The sequence below is a fragment of the Tamandua tetradactyla genome, chromosome 6 (genome assembly GCF_023851605.1).
Source record: "Tamandua tetradactyla isolate mTamTet1 chromosome 6, mTamTet1.pri, whole genome shotgun sequence".
Lineage (NCBI taxonomy): Eukaryota > Metazoa > Chordata > Mammalia > Pilosa > Myrmecophagidae > Tamandua > Tamandua tetradactyla.
Window position 1 is genome coordinate 90394178 of NC_135332.1, and position 24711 is coordinate 90418888.

Consider the following 24711-nt stretch of genomic DNA (forward strand, 5'->3'; position numbering starts at 1 on the left):
ATATCCCACAGTTCTTATGAGGCATAAGGTAGACCCTTGACAAGTGTTTCTGTAAAGAAAATGTTTTATACAATGGTGAAACAAATACCGGATAGTATAAATGTAGGTCACCAAATTATTGCCTTTTTGGCAGACACCACATCAAAGGAAAAATGGCTGAAAAAATTTTTTCCCAATTTAAAGGACATGGTTAAGATAGTCTTACAGATGATACAGGATATGTCACATACAAGAAACTCATTTTGGGAAGTCCTGGTGTGGCAGGGGAATCTCAAAGAGAGTCAGTCGGTCCTAGTAGACTAAGAACCTTATGAGAATGCTAAACCAAGCACAGCATGGTGCTACGGAAAGAAAACAAACAGCATTTTCTGATATGAGCCCCAAATAGAAAGCTCTAAGAACAAATGTTGTAAATGGCAGGCAGTAGATTCATGCTGCTTTTTTCACAGCCATTGCTGAACAGCAAACTCTAATGTACGTGGTAGAAGGTACTTATTTATTTAATGATGGTTAATGGTTCTCCCAAACAAGGGAAAATACTAGTTTTTAAATAACTATAGGGACAAAATTAGGAATTAAAATTTCAAAAACTACTCCTGAATACAACTTAAAGAGAAACATTTTGACATACTGGCTGACTCAACACTTAATTCTTCAAACCTTCTTTTACCTTTAGTGTGGACATGAGAAAATCAATGAAAGAATGCCAATTAAAAATTATAAACAAAAAAAGTTAAAATATAAAAAGAAAACTATACTTACAGTTTCATGCTACATCAAGACAAAACAGGAAAATAATGCTTTATCTCAGGAAATTAGTACCCAAATGTTTTGTAAACCAGTGTAGTATAAATCAGTAGATTAATAAAATTTAAACATATAATTTTATGATTACTTTAGGGAGATTACTAGGTATAAAGGTAACAAAATGAATTAAAATTGTTTCTATTAAGGAATTTGGAATGACCCATATTTTGAATGGCAAAGAAAACATTCTTATATGAAAAAAATAATACTCCAATAAGTATGTTTAAGTAATAATTGAAAGCAGGCCTTCACTAAGTTCTCTGTTCAAAATATCATGCCTCAGAAAGGACTTCTTTACTCACTCTAAGTATTAACAGTGGCATACACATGCTGTTTTGATCACAACCTATCTACTAATCTGTCTTGCTATTATCCTACATTACTTTAGTACTTGTGTATTACTCAGGTTCTATAACACTAATACCTAATGTCATATTCTGTATTGATTTATCTGTTTATTGCCAGTCCCCCTCTAGAATGTGAACTGTATGAAGCAGGGATTTTTTGTCCCTGCCATGTGGCACAAAGTTAGCCATGTGGTCAATCAACAGATCTTGAAGGCAGCCAGGAGGTAGGAAAGAATTTAGTGAAATAGACTACCCAAGAAAAAACAACTAGACAAATGTGGGGCTTAATCGAAACACTGAAGGGATTAGCTCATTACAAAATAAACCACTTCTATACTAAATTTGACTTCTGATTATTCTGTCATGAGAAAGTCTTTTTTTATTATTAAATAAACACAAACAAATTACATCTACCCATTTGGGAAGAGTCCAAGCAGAACATACCCACTCTGTTATAGGTCTTGTTATTACCAAGAATTTGAATTTGTGAAAGAAATACAGTTATTATAATGTCATCATGTAAAGCGAAAGCAAACAATGTATATTTTATGAAAAGTGAGTGCAGACTTTTACCTGGATACAAGAGATAAATGGTGGAAAGTAAGAGAAAGTGGCATTAAGAAAATGATTGAAGTCTTGGAGCAACTTTTGAGTAATGCTTTTTTTTTCACTCATGGTCTTAAATTTATCCATCTCTCTTAGAATGCCAGAAAACAAGCTGCCAAAGAGCTGCTTTGCAATTATTGGGTCTCTCTGTAAAATAGTCAAAACAAAGACAAATTAGGATCTGAAGTAAGAACATTATAATTCATTAAATCACCCTTTTTGAAAATATAAACTGTTGCAAAATAGGCACTACAGGCATCAATAAGGGGCCTACCTTGACGTTAAGCAAATAGATCTGTTTGATGTGCACCTTATAAAAGTTGTGGACTTTGAGCCCAGATATTTGAATTTAAAGCTGGATTAATCACCCATGAATTGAGTCTGCACCTCAATTTCTCATCTTTAAAACATATCAGAATGTACCTCATAGGGTGAAGACTAGCTAAGATAATGCATGTCAGGTATTTAACACAGTACTTGGTAAGGTCTCAGAGAAAAATTTAATTAGATTTTTAGGTTTATCCTCACATCATGGTAATGCTTAAAATAACTAATTGTTGAGTTTAAATAAAATGCCAGGTTCAGTTGTCAAAGTCCCACCATTAAATGCAGGCAATCACTGTTTGCCCTGTTAAAACATCAGTGGCCCACAACTAAGCTATCATCAATTGCTGCCCGGTGTCTGACTTTAGCCCTTACACACAATGGCCACAGGAAATTCGTTACTCATGTCTATAACTCCAGCACCAAGAACAGTTCCTGGCAGACAGTATCTATATTTGTTAAGTGAAGGAATGAATGCATGAATAAATAAAACTTACTTTGTTCTATGAAAGTTATATCTGGAAAAAAAAAACCCTCACATTTGATTTGTCCTTTGTTGTTCACTAATTTATTTTTTTCTAAAAGCAGTTTTATTCACATACCATACAATCCATCCAAAGTGTACAATCAATGGCTCTCAGAAGAATCAGAGTTGTGCATGCATTATCAAAATCATTTTTAGAACTTTTCCATTGCTCCAAAAGAAAAACTCCATACCTCTTACACCCCCCTATAACTGACACTTGGCATTGGTGTGGTAGCTTTGTTACAACTGATGAAAGAATATTAAGATATTGCTACTAACTACAGTCCATAGTTTGCATTGAGTGTATCTTTTCCCATATATTGCCCTATTGTTAACCCCTTGTAAAAGTGATGTACATTTGTTCTAGTTCACAGAAGACCATTCTTACATTTGTACTAATCATCATCTTTGTCATCCACAACAGGGTTCACTGTGTGATACAATCCCATGTTCCATCCTCTAGCTTTCCTTCTAGCGACAGACACGACCCTAAACTTCCCCTTTCTACCATAATAAGACATACAGCTCAGCACTATTATTTACACACATGGTAAAGTGCTACTACCACCTCACTAATTTAAGTAATTTATTATCTTATAAAAAGTTATAATGGTTACTATGCAAAATTCAGAAAACATGGATTAGGGAAAAAAGAAGAAAATAAATATCACCCATAATTAGACTATACAGAGATAATCACTGCTAACATTTTGGTCTTCTATTGGCAAATGCACTTTTTTATAGGCTATATATTGTTTGGTAACCTGCTCTTATAAATATATGGTGGACAGGTTTCCATATCTTTAACCCACAGATTCTTGAGTCCCATGTACAAATTCCTTTATTTTCGAGGTTCCATAGGCTCACTTTGTTAAGATAACTATAGGGCTAATTAAGATAAAAGTCTTCAAAGCAACAGGCTACTGCTGCTGGAAACATCCTATGATGGTAGTTTATATTTCACTCTTCATTTCTTTTTAGATGTGAGGCATCCTGATAGAGAATGGCAGCTTCATGAACACAGAGGCTTTCTCTGTTTTATCAACTGCTGCTTTGCAGAGCACAGAAGAGTCCTTGGTATATAGGATTTACGTTTAATACATAAGCATTGGAATTTGAAAAGTATCAGTCAACAAATTCTTCTTTACAGAACAGAAAACTGTATATCATACTTCTAAGCACAAATCCGATGAACTGGCTTGAGCCAAGGACACGATGGTGTGTGTCCAATTTCAAGCTTCCTGAACTACTTTCATCATTGCATACAGGCACAGAGCATTCTAGGAGCATGGCAATGGCACTGTTAAAAGATGTACTGGTTTAGTACCTGTGTGCAAGGAATTAGGGAGATCAGAAAAGTAATGAGAGGAAGGAAAGGGCACAGGACTAGGAATTAAAGGGCTGAAGATTTGGTTCCTGCTTCACTACCTAATGATACCATGATTTTAGCTAATCTTTGCTAATCTTAAATTCTTCACCTAATAGCTATCTTTACTTCACAAGATTACTGGGAGAGAATGTGAAAGTACTTCATAACCTATTGTAGCCGTGGTTGCAGGAACCTATCTATGGGACAAAACTGTACAGAACATGCAAATAAATGCATGAAAACACAAGGAAACTCAACATAATCTGTAGTCTGGTCAACTGTATTGCACCAATATCAATTTCTAGGTCTGAATATTATACTACAGCTATATAAAATGTCATCACTGGGGGAAACAAGGTAAAAGGCTCAAGTGACTCTGTATCCTACCACTTTTGTAGCTTCCTATGACTCTACAATAGGTTCAAAATTAAAAGTTTAAAAAATATTAAAAGGTTATACAGATGTAATCTATTATAATATTAGTAGTGAAAATTATGTACAATAAAATATAAGGCATTATATTTCAGTACATAGCACAATGCTAAATAAATAATTTTTTCTTTCAGATTTCAGTAAAAATCAAAGGAATGTTTGGAAGTTCTTCTGGGAATGAATATCCTGTTTTTGTCAAAGAAAACTCAACTAAAAAATCTGTTCAGATCAGGTCACAGTGGCTCAGCAGGCAGAGTTCTTGCCTGCCATGCCCGAGACCCAGGTTTGATTCCCGATGCCTGCCCATGCAAAAAAAAAAAAAAAGATTCGTCTACTTTTGAAACTATCCTAACAAACAATGACTTACAAAAATATTTTCAGTCCTCTATTATTAAAAGAATCACAAGAAAAGGAAAGAAATTGATCCCACTGCTAAGCTGATGATACTCCGCTGATCCTCCCACCCAAAAGCATTCTATATAAGCAGTGATCTAAGGGGCTTAGCACTTATCATTTACACTGTTTTTACTTTAACATTACAATTTTTTTATTTTAATGCAATTTTACTGATATATATTATTCACATACTATGTAATTATCCAAAGTATACAACCAATGGTTCACAGTATCATCATATAGCTGTGCATTCATCATCACAATTGACTTTTTTTTTGTATTTACACTGATTTAAAAAAGTTCTTTTTAAATAGTTTCAAATTTACAGGAGTTACAGAAATAATACAAACTCCACACAGAGAACTCCAACATACACCTACCTACCCCCAGATACACAGATCCACCAATTTTAACATAGTGCCACATCTGCTGTATCAATATATCCATCCATCTGTCCATCCATCCATCCATCTATCCATTCACCCATCCATCCATCCATCCATGCATCTGTTTACCAATCAATCTTCTGAATGTTTAAGTGTAGTTTGGTTACATCAAGCTCCCTGAACACTTAATACTGCCATGAACATTTCCTATAAAAAAACAAGGATATTCACTTACATAATCACCTTAAATGCAGTATTCAAATTTAAGAAATTTAACATTAACATGAAGCTTAGAGTCTATACTCCAATTTTTTTATAGGTCCCCATAATGACCCTTTGAGCTTTTTCTCCTCCCTTGTCAGATCCCATAGAGGATTATGTATTACATTTAATTGTCACTGTCTCTTCGGTTACCCTTTCTTCTTTGTCTAACTTGTTAGAAATAAATAAATAAATAAATAAATAATCTTCCCCATCTCAGCCACACCCAAGCATACCTTTCAATGGGGTTAACAGCATTCAAAATATTGTGTACTGTTACCACCTTCTATTACGAAGACTTTCTCATCTCAGAAACCCTATACTCATTACGTATTAACTCCCCATTCTCCCCAGCCTCACCTTGGCAACTTGTACTCTAATTTCTGTCTCTATGAGCTTGCGTATTTTCCAACATTTTCTATATAGTTACCATGGACTTAAATCTAATATCCAAAATCTATAACAATCTTTTCTGCTTTGATACCAACTTAACCTCAACAGTATATACAAATTATGTTTCTATACCTCCCCATTTCTCCATCTTTATGTAGTTCTTCACATAAATTACATGTTTATATATTATGAGTCCAAAACCTCTGATTTATCATTATATTTTATGCATTTGTCTTTCAGATCCTACAGGAAGTAAAAAGTGGAATTACAAAACAAAACACAACAGTACTGGCATTTATATTTACCTCTTGTTGCTAACCTCACTGAATATTTTTATTTTTTTCATGTCTTTGATCTGTTTTCTATTATGCTTTCCTTTTGACCTGAAGAACTCTCTTTAACACTTCATATAAGGCTGATCTAGTGGTGCAAACTCCTTGTGCTTTATTTTATGTGGGAATGTCTTATTATTATTCTTATTTTTTTTTAAGTGGGGGAAGGAAGGTTTATTAGCCTGGGAGTGTCATATTTTTGAAAGATAGTTTTGTCAGATATAGAATTCTTACTTGGGAATTTTTGCTTTCAACACTTTAAATACATATTCCCACTGCCTCTTTGCCTCTAAGATTTCCAGTGAGAATTGGCACTTAATCTTATTGAGGCTCCCCTGTATGTGACACATTGCGTCTTTCTCAGCTTTGAAAATTCTCTATTTTGGCACTTGACAGTTTTATTAACTGCACGGGTCTATTTGGGTTGATACTGTTTGGAGCTGACCAAGCATCTTCAATGTGTACATTTGGGTCTTTCATTAAGTTTGGAAAGTTTTTCTATTCTTTCTTTACATATTCCCTCTGCCCTTCTTTCTTCTCCTCCTGGGACTTCTGCAAGGCATATATTGGTATGCCAGATTGTGTCCCACAGGTTCCTCAGGCTGTTTCCTTTTCTTCATTCTTCCTACTTTTTGTGTCTTAGACCGGATTCGATCGTCTTACCTTCAAGTTCACTGATTGCTCTGCCAGTTCCAATCAGCTGTTGAACCCCTCTAGGGAATTTCTAATTTCTATTTTTATGGTCTTTATCTCTTTTTGGCTCCTTTTAATAATTTCCATCTCTCTATTAATAATATTCACTTTGTGTTCATCTACCATTTTCCTGATTTCCTAACTACTTTTTCTGTGTTTTCCTTTAGCTCATTAAGTAACTTCACAGGGACACAGTTTCAGGGTTATAATCTAGATAACTCTACTTCAGTCTTCCCAGATGAAAAGAAGTCATAGAACTAGTAAATAATAGAGCTAGGATTTGGAACCAGATCTCATAACTATGTTTATAAATAAATCACCTCATTTATGATTTTCATAAACTTAATGAACCCCTAGAACTGACTATTTATCTGTTAATAGAAAACGCAATAGTTCAAGGACAAACCTGGGCCACGGCTTGCAAGGGGGCAATCAAGCTGCTGTATTTAATCTGAATGTCGGGAAGGTCTCCGTGACGGTAGCTTCTGTACAAAATGACCTGGGCATCGTGCTTTATTTTTAACTCACTTTTCATCTCCTATAATAATCAGAACACAAAAGGAAAGGTAGAGTTTTTATTTAAGAAAATCAGTACATGAAATACGACATCAGGGTTCATCTTATAAAGGATTATTGGAAAAGAGAAATTACAACTGTGAAATGAAGATAATTTTTATGCAAAATGGTTTTGTGCTTTATCAGTCTATGGCAGAAGATAAATCCAAAATAAAAATTACTATGGAAGATGAACAGTGAAAAATTTATTTTAATATATATTTTAAAGTAATTTTAAGATTCCTATATCAGAGAATTTGATTTAGATATTTCTTTAAAACATAAATTAGAGGGCTATCACTCTCTGCTAACAGTTTCCCTTTACTCTTGGCGTAGACTATGCCTTCAAGACACAGAGAGCGGCATCCTACCCACCCATCCCCAACTGTACCAAGACCCTCCTGCTCTGCTTTCCCTGCTCCAGTAGGGCTGGCCTCTGCCGGATCCTCACAGTATCCCACTTCTCATTCAGGGCTGCGAGCATCTGCTCACCTCTATGCATGAATGTCATCCTCCTGCCTTTTACTTATCACTCAGTTTCTATTTCAAATGATTTCTTCAGAGAGACTTTCCCTCATCACTCTTTTCACATAGGTTTTCCCCACCACAGTCATCATTCAGTTTATTTCTGACATTGCACACGCTATAAGCTGAGATACTTCGTGGTTTGTCGGTCTTAACCAGTATACCACTGACGCTTAGCATAGTTCCTGGCCAGGAAGCACAAGCTCCAGAAAGATTTGTTCAATGAACAAATGAGCACAAATACATGCCCTTTCCATGCCTGATCACCTCTATGCCATTCGTGATTAGTGGTCAGATACTTTAAATTTGCACAACTCCTGTCAGAGGGATTACAGTACCTCACACACAGGGCCACTCTATTTAAATAGTTTTAAGTACTAAAAAGTCCTTCTCAGCCTAAGAGTCACTTCCAAGAGAGCCTCTTTTGTTGCTCAGATGTGGCCCCTCTCTCCAGCCAACACAACAAGCAAACTCACCACCCTCCCCCTGTCAATGTGGGACATGACTCCCAGGGGTGTGGACCTTCCTGGCAACATGGGACAGAAATCCTAGAATGAGCTTAGACTCAGCATCAAGGGATTGAGAAAAACCCGGGAATGAACTGAGACTCAGCATCAAGGGATTGAGAAAACCTTCTCGGTCAAAAGGGGGAAGAGTGAAATGAGAAAAAGTGTCAATGGCTGAGAGATTCCAAACAGAGTCAAGAGGTTATCCTGGAGGTTATTCTTACACATTAAGTAGATATCACCTTGTTATTCAAGATGTAATGGAGAGGATGGAGGGAACTTTCTGAAAATGTAGAGCTATGTTCCAGTAGCCATGTTTCTTGAGGATGATTGAATAATGATATAGTTGTCACAACGTGACTGTGTGATTGTGAAAACCTTGTGTTTGATGCTCCTTTTATCTACCTTGTCAACAGACAAGTAGAACATATAGAATAAAAATAAATAATAGGGGAAAAAATCCTTCTCATATTACCTATATTTTAGAATTTCACCTACTCTATGAGAGCAAAGGAAGAAAAATTTATTTTGTCCAGAATCTGAATTTTCTGTAGCACATATTCTAGCTCAATCTGTCTGAACAGATCATTTAAACAACACAAACACAAAGGAGCCCAGAATAAGAATGAGGGCCTGTAATCCTATATAGCTTAATGTAATGTGTGGATACATTCCAGAGTGCACTGATCAGATAATTAAAAAGAACTGAGAAAGTCCTATGAGGGATGGGAGAAAAAATATGGAACTATTAAACTTTACCACCTGGGAACCCCCTGACTACTGTGTCAAAGATTAGGGACACCCAAATCAATAGGCCAAAACTTTGAGCTTGAGGCTTGCTCTTGTAAAGCTTATTTATGTAGCAGAGAAGCTTAGCTTACGTATAGGCATGCCTAAGAGTTACTTCCAGAGGACCTCTTTTGTTGCTCTGATGTGTACTCTCTCTCTCTAAGCCCAACTCTGCACGTGAAATCATTGCCCTCCTCTAAGTGGGATATGGCGTACAGGGGTGAAAGTTTCCGTGGCAATGTGGCAATGATTCCCAGGATGAGCCTGGCCCTGGAACTGTGGGATCAACAATGTCATCCTGACCAAAAGGGGGAAAAGAAGTGTAACAAATAAGATTTAGTGGCTGAGAGAGTTCAAATAGAGTCAAGAAGCCACTCTGGATGCTACATTTACTTCAAGCTTCAGTTAGACATTGCTACCGATTAGTTTGCCAAACCCCAACCAAAACCACTCTTTGCCAACCCTAAAGAACACTGAGGGTGTTATATGAGTTTCTACAAAGGTTCTATACACTAAGATTATTTTCCAGAAACCTACAATCTCCAGATGGCTTCTTGGACGATCCTAAAATGCAGAGGGGCCAGCTCCTCCAGAACATCAACTACTTCCACCCCCCTATCCCATATTACTGACAGCCCCTTTCAACATGAAAAAGTTAGACTGGGCAAAGTCTAAATACCCCTAAAGACTGGGAGAAAGATGAAAGGAGATGGTGGAGTTATACAGAGAAGGGAGGGTTTAACAAAAGAGTATGAGTGCTGAATCATTACATTGATATTTCTCTCAGCCTCCAGTATCTTGGAGTAGCTAGTAGTAAAAACCTAAAATTGTGGAACGATAACCCATATCAAACTCTGAAATCTGTTCTACAACTAATTGTTGATGTGTACGGAAATTTATTGCTTTTTTTATATATGTCATTTTTCACAAAAAAGAAAAAACTCAATTGTGATGTAAGCGCACAGCTATATGATACTATGAACTACTGATTATACACTTTGGGTTATTACATGGTACGTGAATACAGTTCAATAAAATTGCATTAAAATAAAGAAAAAGTCCTCCATACCATGTCAAAATGTCTTCCTGCAATTTCTACCCAATAATCCTGACCTTACCTCTTCCTTTTGCTGAGTAGATGTTGTAACTAGCCTCAAGCATACCTCATTAAGTTTCAAGTTTAATCAGGAGCCCCAAACTAGTTCTGAGTGGACAGAGCCGAATGCCTCCAGCTGTGGTATATATAACTGATGAAACAGAGAGTAAGACTATTTTCATACTCTATGATTGTGGACCCTAGCCCTCAAGAGAATGGTGGTGTTTTCAAAGACAAGACGAAGATGAATAGTACATTTTTCCCCACAGAAGATACAGTGGAACCATTCCAACTAATTTCATACTAAGATGTGAAGTTAATTAATTGGCTCAGGATTTAAACTGAACTAGAACAATGATAGTGTTGTTTATTCACAATTTATTCCACCTTTCTTGAAAGTCATTTATTTATTAACATAAGCAAAAGCAGAGTTATAGCTAAATAAATTCCTTCGTCATTTCCACATTTTGAGAAATGCTTAATTATTAATTATGCCACACTTGTACAAGGCCACCATCCCCTGGAGCATTGTTCTCAGCACACAGCTCTGCATTGTCTGCCTAGCACTTTCGCCCCTTACCTGGGACCCATCATCCTTCGCTACCCACCAGGTTCCTCCAGGAGAGCAACTGGTTATGACATGGCCTCACCCCTCTCTCCACAGTTTACTGGTGCAGCAGTGGCCCTTGATCCAAGGTAGTCAGTGAATCCCTCCTCAAAGCTCTGGACTTGAGAAAGAAAGTTGGGCCAATCCCTTTCTAGTGGCTAAAGTTGTAAGACGTAAAATTCAGGAATTGTTGTTAGGCCTATCTCCTCCCACAAGGGAAAGCCAATCTGTACTACACAGAGAAGAATGAAGATAAGTTGCAGTGAGAAGAAGAGATAAGGGACAGAGAAGTAGTCTTGGTAGTGCTTGTAAGCCAGGCACACCAGATTCAGGTGGATGTCTCACATTTGCCTCATTCCAAGATGTCCCCAGATTATATCAATGAGCAATGAACACCCTTTACATTTAGACCAGTTAGAGATTTCTGTTCACGAATAACCTTAATACAGTGCTGTTTCTTTAATTGTGGTTTACAGACCTTCTTTTGGAACCAATTTTCTAAATAGTATATACCCTGTGATATACAAAAATAATTCTTCACCCCAATTAAGTTCTTGAAAAAGATACAAACCTTTTCACGCTTTTGTTCAACAACACCTTTTCTGGCATAAATCAAACTGAGTTTTTCTTGGTCCTTTAAAAATCGTCTGCGTAATCTGAGTATCTCTGCACGATCAGCTGTATCTAAAGAATATAAGATAGGTTCCGTTAAAGATGGCTGATTCAGCACATGCAGTTAACCTTGCTTCCTTCCCAGAATCATGTAAAGTAAGAGTGAGATTGTTTGCTTTTTCAGGCATACCTTGTTTTACTGTGCTTTGCTTTATCGCACTTCTCAGATACTGTGCTTTTTACAAGTTAAAGGTCTGTGGCAAGCCTGTGTTGAGTAAGTCTACTGGTACCATCTTTCCAACAGCATATGCTCACTTTGTGTCTCATTTTGGTAATTCTTGCAATATTTCAAACTTTTTCATTTGAGTGTATCTGTTATGATGATCCAAGATCAGTGATCTTTGATGTTACTATTGTAAATGTTTTCGAACACCATGAACCACACTCATGTAAGACAGTAAACTTAACTGGTAAATGTGTGTGTTCTGATTGTTCTACCAACTGGCCATTTCCCCAGTCTCTCTCCCCTTTTTGTGCCTCCCTATTCTCTGAGACACAAGAATATTGAAATTAGGCCAGGTAATAACCCTATAATGGCCTGTAAGTGCTCAAGTAAAAGGATGAGTTACAAGTCTCATACTCTAAATCAAAAACTAGAAATGATTAAGCTTAGTGAGGAAGGTATGTTAAATGCCAAGACAGGACTGAAAGCAAAGCCTCTTGAGCCAAATGGATATCCAAGATGTGAAGGCAAAGGCAAAGTTTCTGATGGAAATTAAAAGTGCTACTCCAAGGTACACATGAATGATTAGAAATAAAACAGCCTTATTGATGATATGGTCTGAATGTAAAACCAAATCAGTCACAATTTTCCGTATGCCAAAGCCTAATCCAGAGCAAGGTTCTAACTTGCTTCGGTTCTATGAAGGCTGGGAGAGGTATGGAAGCCAGACAGATAAGTTTGAAGCTAAGAGAAGTTGGTTCATAAAGTTTAAGGGAAGAAGCCATGTTCATGACATAAAAGTACAAGGTGAAGCAACAAGTGCCAATATAAAAGCTGCAGCAAGTTGATGGAGGGTAGCTACACTAAACAACAGATTTTCAATGTAGACGAAACAGCCTTCTATTGGAAGAAGGTGCCATCTGGGACTTTTACAGCTAGAAAGGTCAATTCCTGTCTTCAAAGTGTCTAAGGACAAGCTGACTCTCTTGTTAGGGGTTAATGTAGGTGGTGACTTAAAGTTGAAACCAATGCTCAATTACCACTCCAAATATTCAAGGGCCCTTATGAAATCTACTCTGTGTTCTACAAATGGGACAACAAAGCTTGGATAACAGTATATCTGTTTAGAATATGGTTAACTGAATATTTTTAGCCCACTGTTCAGACCTATTGCTCAAAAAACAAGATTCCTTTCAAAGTATTACTGCTCACTGGCAATGTACCTGATCACCCAAGGGTTTTGATGGAGATGTACAATGAGGTGAATATGTTTTCATGCCTGCTAATTCAACATCTATTTGTGGCCCATGGATCAAGGAATCATTTCGACTTTCAAATCTTATTAAAAAATACATTTCATAAGGCTATAGCTGACATGGATAGGGATTCCTCTGATGGATCTATGCAAAGTCAACTGAAAACCTTTTGGAAAGTATTCACCATTCTAGATGCCATTATGAATATCTGTGACTCATGGGAGAGAGTAAAAATATCAACAGTAATAAGAATTTGGAAGAAATTGATTCCAGCCCTCCTGGATGACTCTGAGGGACTCAAGATATTAGAGGAGGAAGTAACTGCAGATGTGATGGAAATAACAAGAGAACTAGAATCAGAAGTGGAGCCTAAAGATGTGATTGAATTGCTGCAATCTCATGAAAAACCATGAAGGGATAAGTAGTTGCTTCTTATGAATGAGTAAAGAAAATTATTTCTTGAGAAGGCATCTAATCCTGCTGAAGATGCTGCAAAGAATTTAAGATATTACATATACACAGTTGATAAAGTAGTGGCAGGGCTTCAGAAGACTGACTTCAATTTTGAAACAAGTTCTATTCAACAGCATCACATGCTATAGAGAAATCTTTCATGAAAGGAAAAGCCAAGTGATATGCCAAACCTCACTGTTGATCATTTTAGGAAATTGCCAGAGCCACCCCAACCTTCAGCAACCACCAACCTCATCAGTCAGCAGCCAACAATGTCATGGCAAGACCCTCCACCAGCAAAAAGATTACCACTTGCTGAAGGCTCAGATGATGGTTAGCATTTTTTAGCAATAAAGTATTTTTAAATTAATGTCTGTAAATTGTTTTATTGGACATAATAGTACTTTACACTTAATAGACTGCAGCATAGTGTAACCTAAATTTTAAATGCACCGAAAAACCTAGAAAATTAATGTGATTCATTTTATTGCAATATTCACTATATTGCAGTATCCTAGAACTGAAGCCCAATATCTCTGAGTTATGCCTATATTCATTTTTAACTTTTATTTAGTTTCCTTTTTTTTTTTTTTTTAAGACATTAGACTATGAAGAACAGAGAACAGAAGAGGAGACAGCTAACCAATTTGGGAAGCCAGAATGCATTGTTACTTAACCAAATTCTAATTCAGCAAGGGGGGAAGCAAGGGACCAAGCAATTACAGTGAAAATTCAAAAGGCTCAGGAACCAGTAGGACCAGGCACCACTAGAAGTGGGGAAGACAGTGAGGTTTGACAGCGCTTCTAAAAGGCAGTACCCATGCTGAGGGTAACCATGCACCTCCCACTAAGACATAAGGCAGGAGCTCAGGGGTCAAGGCACCACCCCTACAGTGGAAGAGATCAGCCCAAATGGAAGCAGGCAACTACAATGACAATGAGGACAATGGAACCCATTAGTTGCCTTCTCCCACCTGGTACCCAGAATAATGGCACTCGGGAACTCAGCCTTTAGGCAAGATTGGAAAGTCTGCATCTGAGTAACTGACCAGCACAAAAGAACAGATTTTGATGTTGACAAAGTAGGATTTTCAACTTAATGGCCAGTTAAGATCTCCTCCATGGCCCACAGCCAACACGGGCTCCCAATCTGTAACTACTCTAACTGCTCTTTTAGTGTCTCACCTGAGAACATATGTAGAAAGCCAAAACTCCCCAGACATTTTGAGGGAAGCTTTTAACAGGAAAGACAGAAACCAAAATAACCAACACAGAGAGAAAATTGGGTGAGGAAATCAAGAAAATCACTTAAGAAAACATTCCAGAGCTGGTAAATATGGGCCAGCAATCGGAAAGGTCTTATACTGGGCCCAGAAAAATGAATTAAAATAGATTTGTACCAAAAAACTGAACAGTGGTTTAAAAGTGAAGATCCTAAGAGTTTCCAAAGACAAAAGATCCAGGTCAGGTTCTTATAAAAGATCAACAATTAGAACAATATCAGGTCTCACAAGTGCAACGCTAATGTAGGGAACTCTGATTTCACATGAAGAATTATACAACTAAATAAAGTTCCCAAGAAAGCTTCCTGCATATGACCATTTTTCTGGGGAAGCTACCTGAGGAATTGCGCCACCAAAAAGAAATAATAAACTAAGAAATAAGAATTAGACCCCAGGAGGCAGGGACCAAACACTAGAAAGAAGTGATCAGACCCTCAGGGTGTCGAGCTGACTGAGTACCCAGGAGAACCAGCCCTGTACAGAGGTCAGAGGTTCCAGGAAGGATTTCTTTAAGAAGATGAAACAGAGGGTTTAATATTGGGACACAGTAAAAGAGGGTTTAATATTATACACAGGAGAAATTTGTTGATAAAGAGGTAGAAATCTGACCATATAAACCAAAATAATTATTACTCTCCAGAAAAAAACATTGTCTTAGAAAGGAAAAATAATAGTATTACTTATGGCTCAATCATGAAAAACATTTAGATAGTCAAAATAAGACCACACTGCATACTGATGAAATGAAGATGACATAATTAGATCATACATTAGGAGGATGAAGACATAGGAGAAATAAAACCCATGTGTAGTGCCATGTGTACATGTAAAGGGACTAAGAGACACAAGGGAGAGAGATTCTCAATGTTTATAATGCAAAGCCAAAAGATGACAGTGAATACTAAAAGGAAAATAAAATGGAGATACGGAAAGTATGGAAGTAAATACCAGAAATTCAGCCTAAAGAATTGTGAGTGGTTGCCTCTGGAATTTGGGAAATGAGTATGAAGCGTTGCTGTGTTTTTGTAACAAATTTTGGGTATGTGAGTCTTTAAACTACATGTACAACCCTGATACAAGTAACTAAAGAAAATTTAACTGACAAGTTAAAATTTTTAATTGTACTTTCTTTCAACAATACATGGTATCATTGTAAGCATTAATTCACCATATTTTATGAACCTTCAAATGTTCTTATTTAAGCAAGAAAATACCCATAACCCTAAGAAGACAGTATTTGAAATATTTTAAATCTAAAGTTACATAGGGAGGTTCAAGTATATTCATCAAATTCAATGAATAGTTATTTGGCACTTTACTTAAGTCTATGGCTAAGTTTACTGAAACCCACGTATAAAAATGGCTTAAAAAGTTAGGTTTTATCTCTTACCTTCCTTCATTTCTATACATAGTCCCCCAATTCTACCTACGTTATCCATGATATTTTCTTACTCTAAAAATTGCAGACAGGGAAGAACTGTGCAACAATTTGAATTATGGACAATAACTGCTGCCAACCTCAGCAATATCCATTTATTGCTAAGTCACATCCCTACTTAATAAGGACCTGACCCACCCAGAGCAGCCACCACAACCACTGGCAAGTTACCTGGATTACAGATTGCCCCAAATGCCACATTTCCTTAAGCAAGGCTTTTAAGGAAAACTGTGTGCACATGTTGTTTTGAGATTGCTCACGTGTGACGGGTGAGAATGGGACGGTGATATTCACTTTAGGACCTTTTTGTAAGTTTAGGGCTAATCAGAGTTTATGGGAAGGACAACAGCTGTGCACTCTTGGGAGGTACCAGGTTTCAAACTTCTTCATAGCTCTGCCATGGAGGAATGAAGATCTGGTATAGGAGTGTGTTTGCTAGTACTCCTTCAAACTGAGAGGTTAAAAGGTTTACATTTACCCTTTTCTCTCTAATAAATACAGAGAATTGTCTATTGGCAACTAAAGAGCGAAGAGTAATTGGGGAGGAAGAGGATTATTGTGTGTATTTTAGTTTCTATGATTAAATAAAGAACAATTCATACTTGCTCCTGATTATACTTCTTTATACCTAATTTTATACGTAGGCATTTCCCCAAAGTTCTGTCTTGAAACCTTTTCTCCATATTCTCTTCCTCTGGACTTTCATTCACCCCTAAAGCTGCAATTCTTCTGAAAAAGCAACTTCCAGGTTAACTCTTACGCCTGTCTCACAGGTTCCAATGGCTGTCCTGGACTGAGCACTCTGCCAGCACTTTATACTCTGCTCTTTCTGCATCCAGGCCCTTCGTTACCAACATGGCTCACTCTTCACCCGCCCACCCTACCGCCACAGCCCCTCCAGGTTTTATGGCCATGACCCTCCTATTGTCTTCACTGTACTCTACATGCTGCTCTCCTAAGTGGAGGTCATTCAAAGTCTTCCAGTGTTTGCCTCTGCTCAGTTCATTATGTGGGAATGCCTAAAGCTGGAATTCAAACCCTCATACTACAACCCTCAAACCTGTGGTTTCACCATTATCTACACTGCTTTACTCCTTACATGTCTTCGATGCCATGTTTAATTGTCCTACTAAAGGATCCGTACTGCCTGGGCATGGATGGAGTTAACTCTTATTAAATCTTAGTACAATTGACCAGAATCCTTCCTACCTCCCCAAACACATTCTGTAATTCTCAATCTTTGTCCTTTTCACCCTCTTTCTTTTCCACTGTCAGATTCTCCTCAGGTTCATCTCAAAGGCCACCTCCTTCCTTGTTCTTTCTCTAGCTGGATTTAAACTCTCTCTCTCTCTTTTGAGCCTTAGTTTACCAATTCTGCTTCGTAATACAATCACCAATTTATTGCCTTATCTACTCCTAATGTCCTGTAAAGTCACTAAATGAGTGGACTAAGTCCAATTTATTTGATCATTTTTCCAGGGCACCTAAATTATTCTTTCAACATGATAAGCACACAGCCAATATTTCCTGAATTGAACTTTAATGGGATTAACTAAAGGTTACAAGGAAATGTGGATAGTCAGAAATGCCTTTCCTTTATCTAAGCCTCTGCATTAATTTCGAGGGTAGGGTATTTTAAACAAGTTTCAGCAACCTTACTTTACCTTTAGCATTGTTATCCACCTCATCCCCTGGAAGGCCCAGCCTTTTTTCCCCAAAATTAGGTCCCACTGCCTTCAAGGATGTTCTTGGTGGTTTTTCCCTCTTTTTGTGGGCAAACAGCAAGGAGGAAGACAAGGATTCAGATAACGATGAGACCGTATAATCTGCCAATGGATCAACACTGCTTCCAGTTAACCAGTTAAATGAGCTTCTTCCATCTGCAAAAATGTATAACAGAGCACATCACAACATGTCTTATCACTCACAGTTGTCAAGACCACACTATATAACCACTATGCACGGGTGTGCAGAGCTACCAGAGCATGACCTAGGGGAGAGAAAATATATGAGCTGTGATGAAGGCAACTCGAGCCCTGTCCAACTGGTAGCAGTCTTGGATGAGAATCACAGCTCCTCTCAGCCTCCAAATGCTCACCAATAAGAGTGACTGGAGTGAACCACCTCCAGAAGACAGTGCCATTCTGGCAGAAGACATGGGGGGAAGGCTTTGTCAGGTGGCTTGCTGTGTGGTCTGAGGCAGGGGGGCATCTGAGCCTCATGGTCCTCATTTGTAAAGTGAGAGGACACTCGTCAGCCTTGCAAGGTGGCTGTGATCCTTACAGCAGTGATACTCTGTATCTATTATATGGTAGGATTGATCTTTCTGGTATTAAAATCCTGTGGTTCCCAATATTAGTGTCATAAAATTCCCATTTTAAGTATTCAAATTAGTCTTACTTCCAGAACCAATAGAATTGAGGAAAAATTATATAAATTAAAAATTTTGACATCCTTTCACAAAACAATCAAGATATTTTACTCTACAACTTTACTTTGCTGATTAAAAAAGACTATTTAAAGCATTTGAGAAAGAACAGTTGAATATACTGTAAATGTAGCAAATGAATTTGGTTTAGTAATGCTTTGTTTTTGAGACAGAAAGTTTTAAAATTTGAGCACTGAGGAAATTTTTCTGGACCAAAAAAACCCAAAACACACATGTACTAAAACTTTTCCTGGTTTCTCCATGAGAAGCAATCATTTTCTCCCTTTGACTGACATATCTTTCTTATGGTTCTTATCACTTTTTGCTGTCATCATCTTACTTTACTTACAGAAAGTTAGTTTTCTTGCAAGCAGGGACTGTGTCCCCAAGTGCCTTGTGAGCAGCAAGTATGTTCAGGGTAGTAGTTACCTGCATTCTGTGTAGGTGTGAAATCGTATTGTGCCTGGGTAGCCCTTATTTGTCCAGTCATTAGTCCTCGAGCTGAAAGGGACCCTTCTTGGTTCCGGGCCTGGAGAGTATTTTGGGAGGCCTGAGTCTCAATAAACATTGGTGTGAGAACAGTACTCCGGAAACGCCAGTCAGAATCAATAGTGTATTCCTACATGGGAGAAAGCTTCAAATGAAATAATGTTCCTCCTTTTAGCAACACTGAAATATTTTTACTTAAAACCCAACAGTATTATCAGCAAATATGTACCATCATTCCATATTTTTCTGTGGGAAGTAGCTAGATAAAAACTTTTTCAAATTTAAAAGTTTCAACTAAATTATCTGTCAATTAGAGGAACTAACTACTTTGGGGGAAAAAACCCAACTATATCATCAATTTTTCCATTTCATAGTATTCTGCATTAAAACAGTTTATGAATACTCAATAACATGACAACCCCAAAAGTGACAAGTTAAATGATTCAAATATTTTCTAAATACTCGCCATGTGCTAGGCATTATTATAGGTACTAGGAAAGCACATGGGGGAGGGGAACAGGCCTTGTTAATATGTAAACCAGTTTCTTAAGGCTGGCAGAAGGTGCAGACTGGCATCTAAACCAGCAAATGGGAGCAGTGGAGGGTGAGGGCAAGCCAATGTAAATGCTCCTGGAAGGAATTTGGGAACATTCCAAGAATGAGAAAATCAGTTTTAACCCTATTAGAAAATGTTCATCAACTAACAAACAGGGAAAGCTTATAATATTTGTTTTTATTACAGAGACAAGTACTTCACCTGAAATGTGCATTCTGACAAAGGATGCTCAAACATAGGGTTTGGATAATCTGGGCTCATGCTTGTCATCTCAAGTAGAAAATCTGTTGCTAAACTTAAAAAGTGCATTTCTGTCTTAGGAGAATATAAAGAATTTAGTGCCAACAATCGGTCCAAGGTATTTGAAGGTAACCTAGTTTCATGACTCCAGAAATTTCGAATAATTAATCTGTAAAGCAAAGAGGAAAAGAGCATATTGCTTAGTTTTCGGCAACGTAGAAAGAGTCATTGCACTTGGTACAGTGTGAAAGAAGGCCCAGTTTTCATCTATAGAAAGCTTAATGTAAAGGGAAGCCAGATTTAAAACTGTATAAAGATTGCAATCTGAATTATGCAAAATAATATGCATTGAAGGAGGGAACAATGAAAAAAAAATTAGCACATTTAACAAGAAAAATGGGTGATTCTATCCTTATCTCTATTAGGACATTTTCAATATGAGAATGTTTTTCATTGTTTATTTTAAAACTGAGAAGATATTTTAAGAAATTACATATAAACCTTCAGTGCCTTGCTAAAACAATTCATTTAAAAAACTACTGTCATAAAATATTCAAAATCTAAATTAGTTAAAAATCATAATTAGGCTTTAAAATTTATGGGTGCTTATAAAATCCAAATATTTAATTTTTAAAAGCACAATGGATTTAAAATTGTAGAACTGAAAAATCAAGTGATATATGCAATTATATAAAAAGTTTATGCAGCTTTTTATGTAATTAGTACTTCACCACCCAACCACATAACGGAGTTAGGGCAGGTATTTTAGAGGATAACAATCATTCATACTTTCATATATAATTAATAGGATGGTTTCCTCCTATTTCTAAGGTTTCAAACATCTCATTCCATATTAATGTGACTAGGGTGATCTCAACTATTGAGCTGAAAGGAGAGACGTAATTATCATTAAAATGTTTCTTTGCATTTTGAAATGTTGTAACTCACTGCATTAGCAGAGAGTACTTTATCCATGTCAATTTGTCAAGAGTTTCATATTGCCTTATCAAGATTTTTAAGTCTTATTCTTCATAATGTGGTTTAAAATACATTTTTACTAAAGATTTTAAAAGCAGAGGCAGAGAAAATATGAATACTCCCAGTAAATTTCTAAAACTATTAAAAATTACTGATAGTCTAGAAAGAAACATCCCTAAAATTTTAACTGTCCTAGTTCAAATATTTCAGAAGGAGCACATACTGAAGTCCAAGGTTCTCGTCAATCAGTCCTTGAATCAGCACATCTTTTGCCAACTTAAATATTTCCTGGGAATCATCATCTGTTTGACTTTCTGGATCTCTGTTTAAGAAAAGTAACAAAATGATAAAATATTAATAACCACTTTTATTTCTTCTGCTCAACCCCATGGGACTGTAACTTCCAAAATTATAGCAGAAAATTCTCCCTTTGAGCCCAGGTCTGAATCCCTCTCGTGGTCTCTGTAACCCATTGCAGCTATTGTCATCCCTACCAGCAAAGAGTGGCTCATGTCAAAAGGGAGGAGTAGGTGACAGCTGGTAAGGGCAGGGATGCAACAAACAGATGAATGAGTGGCTCTCTGGAAGTGCGCTAAGAGATTCCAGAAAAGGTAAAAATCCCAGGGGAAGTCGTGAGGCCATATTCCTGAAGGATGAAAATCATTTCAGCAGAGCTCATTTCTTTAATCTGGTCAGCTCTTAAGGGTAACTATGAAAGCAAATTTTATAAGCAGGACACTTACTTAACTCATCCAATTATTTCACGTTTGAATATTCCCTTCCACTTATGCAAAAATGAGGTAAAATAAGGGTACATTTCAATATACTAAATAAACTTGCTTTAATGTATAAACATATGGTAAAATATATTTTATATCTTCATTCTTGTTATTATGTGATAAAATGCTAAAGGCAGCTAAATGATCCCTAAGAAAGAAGTAATATAAATTTCAGTGTACAGCTTACCTGTAATTGTCATGGATCCACATAAGAATATTATACATTTGTTCCCTACATGTTGGAGAAGGATGAGAAATAAATTCCACAATAGGAGTCAGAAGTTCCCGGAGTTCTACTGGCTTCAATTTTGCCATAATTTTATAAATTATGTTTAAACACACTTTTTGTCTCTCATCATCTCTATAAGAAAGGTTTTTAAAAACACACAAACATAACACTTCTTATTATTGTAACTTTCAAAGTACAATAGGTAACTTTTCCTTCATGTTGCTCTATAGTTTTAAATTTGGTTATAATAGGTAACATTACACTTAAATAGTTAAAAATCACAGTGTCATTCTTAAAAATAATTATCGCAGGATAGATTATTAAAAATAAACAACTTAATTCAATGTAGTATCTTGGATTAGATTCTGGAATACGAAGAAGACGTTAGTGGTAAAATCCAAATAAAGACTGTAGATTAATTAATAGTAATGTACTAATGTTAATTTCTTAGTTTTGACAAATGTATCCCGACGATGTGAGCTGAAGAAACTGGGTGAAGGGTATGTGGGAATTCTTTGAATCATCTTTCAACACTTTTGCATATCTAAATTTTTTATAAAATAAGAAACCCTGATAATGTCAAACAAAATAAGCTAAATATAAAGGATTTTGTGTTTTAAAAAAGTGATTTCAAATGTTAGTCAGGCCACCTGATATTTGATATAGTGGAGTTAAGTCAGTCTGGATCCTACATGAAGCACAAATCTACTTCCTTGATTGTACATCTTTCATTCTTTAAAGCAACCAGCTTACACATGGTAGAAACTCAGTGAATAATTAATGAAGGATATTAAAACACAATCACATGCATTCTTTGTTGTCAGCACATGAGAAATTTATTAATAATTTATTGCTATGAAAAAAGTTTGTATATAAATCAAGGCTAGAAAAGAATACAGAGAAATAAAAACAACATTTAGTGTTAGCAGCTTTTTCTTTAAAAATGTACTTCAATGCAGAACTGCAATTTTTAAAACACATCAACAATTTAAATCAAATAATGAAAGCTCTTACCTGGCAAAATAGGTACAGAACTCAAAATCATGCATTCTAAATCTGAAAAGATCCTGGAACTTAGATTAACGCCTGTATTTATAGGTGAAATACCTGCAGCCCAGAATGCGGGAACTAGGAACCAGATCCCACCTTTTATTCTTACAGCACATTTCGTTCTTCATGTTTTCTTCACCTTTTCTTCTCAATTCAAACTTACCAAATATGAATTTTATGAAAATCTACAAGTTCTTTATAAGCAAGGAGATATGTGAACTTGATTAATGTGAATCAAAGAATGCAGTAGCCAGTCTTTCACTCACCTGTGTTTCATGACTTGAATAAAGTCTTTGCTCTTTAACTTTAAGTAGATGTCTGTTATTTCTTCTGCACGATAAAGCACCACCTCCAGACAAAGAGTCTTCATCACACCGTGAAATTTTGGCAGCAGAAAGAACACGGCATTCATAAACCTACAGACAGATATGACCAGTGAACAGGAAAGTGACAGAGGCTCTTCAGTCACAGAACATGCACCATGAATAACATTATACCTGTCAGCGAGAGGAGGGAAGCTCTGCACAACTTTGTTTAAGCACACAATGAATTTGTCCTCCATGGTATTCTGATGTTGCTTCAGTTGTTTTACAATCAGCTCACAAAGGGACTCCTCCATTATCTGAAAATATAAGTTTCTTTTCAAACACACATAGATAGGGATTTATGCTAAGTACTGAAAATAAGGTTTACCTAAGTGAACCTAAGGCAAATGTCACTGCACCTGCAAGATCTTTACAAGGTAAATGATCAGATCAGCTGTATGGGAAGGCCCACTGCTTGCATCACCCACAGGAACACCGCCAGGGCCCCCTGGGCATCTTGAGAGCAAGGCCCAGTCTCCTCCTGCACTGTGGGCAAGAGCACCAGCAGAGTTTGCACCTCAGGTGTTTAAGTGATGGAAAACACTAGTGCTTCTTCTGACACCGAGACATATCCAATAGATCATTTAAGAAGCCAAACTTAAATCAGTGATGAAATACAGTTTAAGAAGAATCCTTTTATGATGCCAGAGTTGAGTTCTCTGGTCAAATATCCATACAGAGCAGAATTTCCAAGCAACTGTATCTAAGCTGTAGCACCTAAAACCGTGTCACCCTGTATCCTGTTGTATTCTAATCATCACTACCACTACCAAACATTATACATTCATCTGTATATTGTCTGTATATTGGGCCGCCTCCCCAAGGGCAGGGTCTTCGTCAGTCTTGTTCCCTGCTGCATCATCAGACCCAGAACAGACAGGTGAGTCCTCCACAGTGAATACTCATACAGAGAAACACTCAGAATAGGCTAGTGAGTCCTCCACAGTGAATACTCATACAGAGAAACACTCAGAATAGGCTAGTGAGTCCTCCACAGTGAATACTTATACAGAGAAACACTCAGAACAGACAGGTGAGTCCTCCACAGTGAATACTTATACAGAGAAACACTCAGAACAGACAGGTGAGTCCTCCACAGTGAATACTCATCCATGGAAGTACTCAGAACAGACTAGTTAGTCCTCAGTGGTGAATACTCAAACATGTATATCCTCAGCAGATATTAATAGAATGAAAAAAAGGAAAGGTTCACCTTCATTAACTGTTCCTCTTTTCCTCTCAAAGAACATAAAAAGGTCGTAAGCAATCTTTCCTTTAAAAGGCACTAATATGAAACATAGTTTTTCGGTGTGTACTTACGGGGAGAACGTTATCTGAGAACAGTTTAACACTAAGCCACAGCATTGCCTCAACTCCATGCA

At 36.9% G+C, this 24711-nt stretch overlaps 1 protein-coding gene across 3 annotated transcripts in view; it reads right to left on the reverse strand.

Annotated features, from left to right (window-relative positions):
- PRKDC (protein kinase, DNA-activated, catalytic subunit) overlaps positions 1-24711 on the reverse strand; it is a 282120-nt gene that overhangs the window by 74593 nt on the left and 182816 nt on the right. For all 3 annotated transcript variants that reach the window (XM_077166734.1, XM_077166733.1, XM_077166735.1), the window contains 10 exons: positions 23462-23586; positions 23231-23380; positions 21873-22046; positions 21130-21228; positions 19890-20097; positions 19073-19262; positions 17880-18095; positions 11522-11634; positions 7279-7410; positions 1728-1907 (listed from right to left, as the gene is read on the reverse strand). In XM_077166734.1, coding sequence (XP_077022849.1) covers positions 1728-1907; positions 7279-7410; positions 11522-11634; positions 17880-18095; positions 19073-19262; positions 19890-20097; positions 21130-21228; positions 21873-22046; positions 23231-23380; positions 23462-23586 — 1587 coding nt within the window. The remainder of the gene's footprint in view (positions 1-1727; positions 1908-7278; positions 7411-11521; positions 11635-17879; positions 18096-19072; positions 19263-19889; positions 20098-21129; positions 21229-21872; positions 22047-23230; positions 23381-23461; positions 23587-24711) is intronic.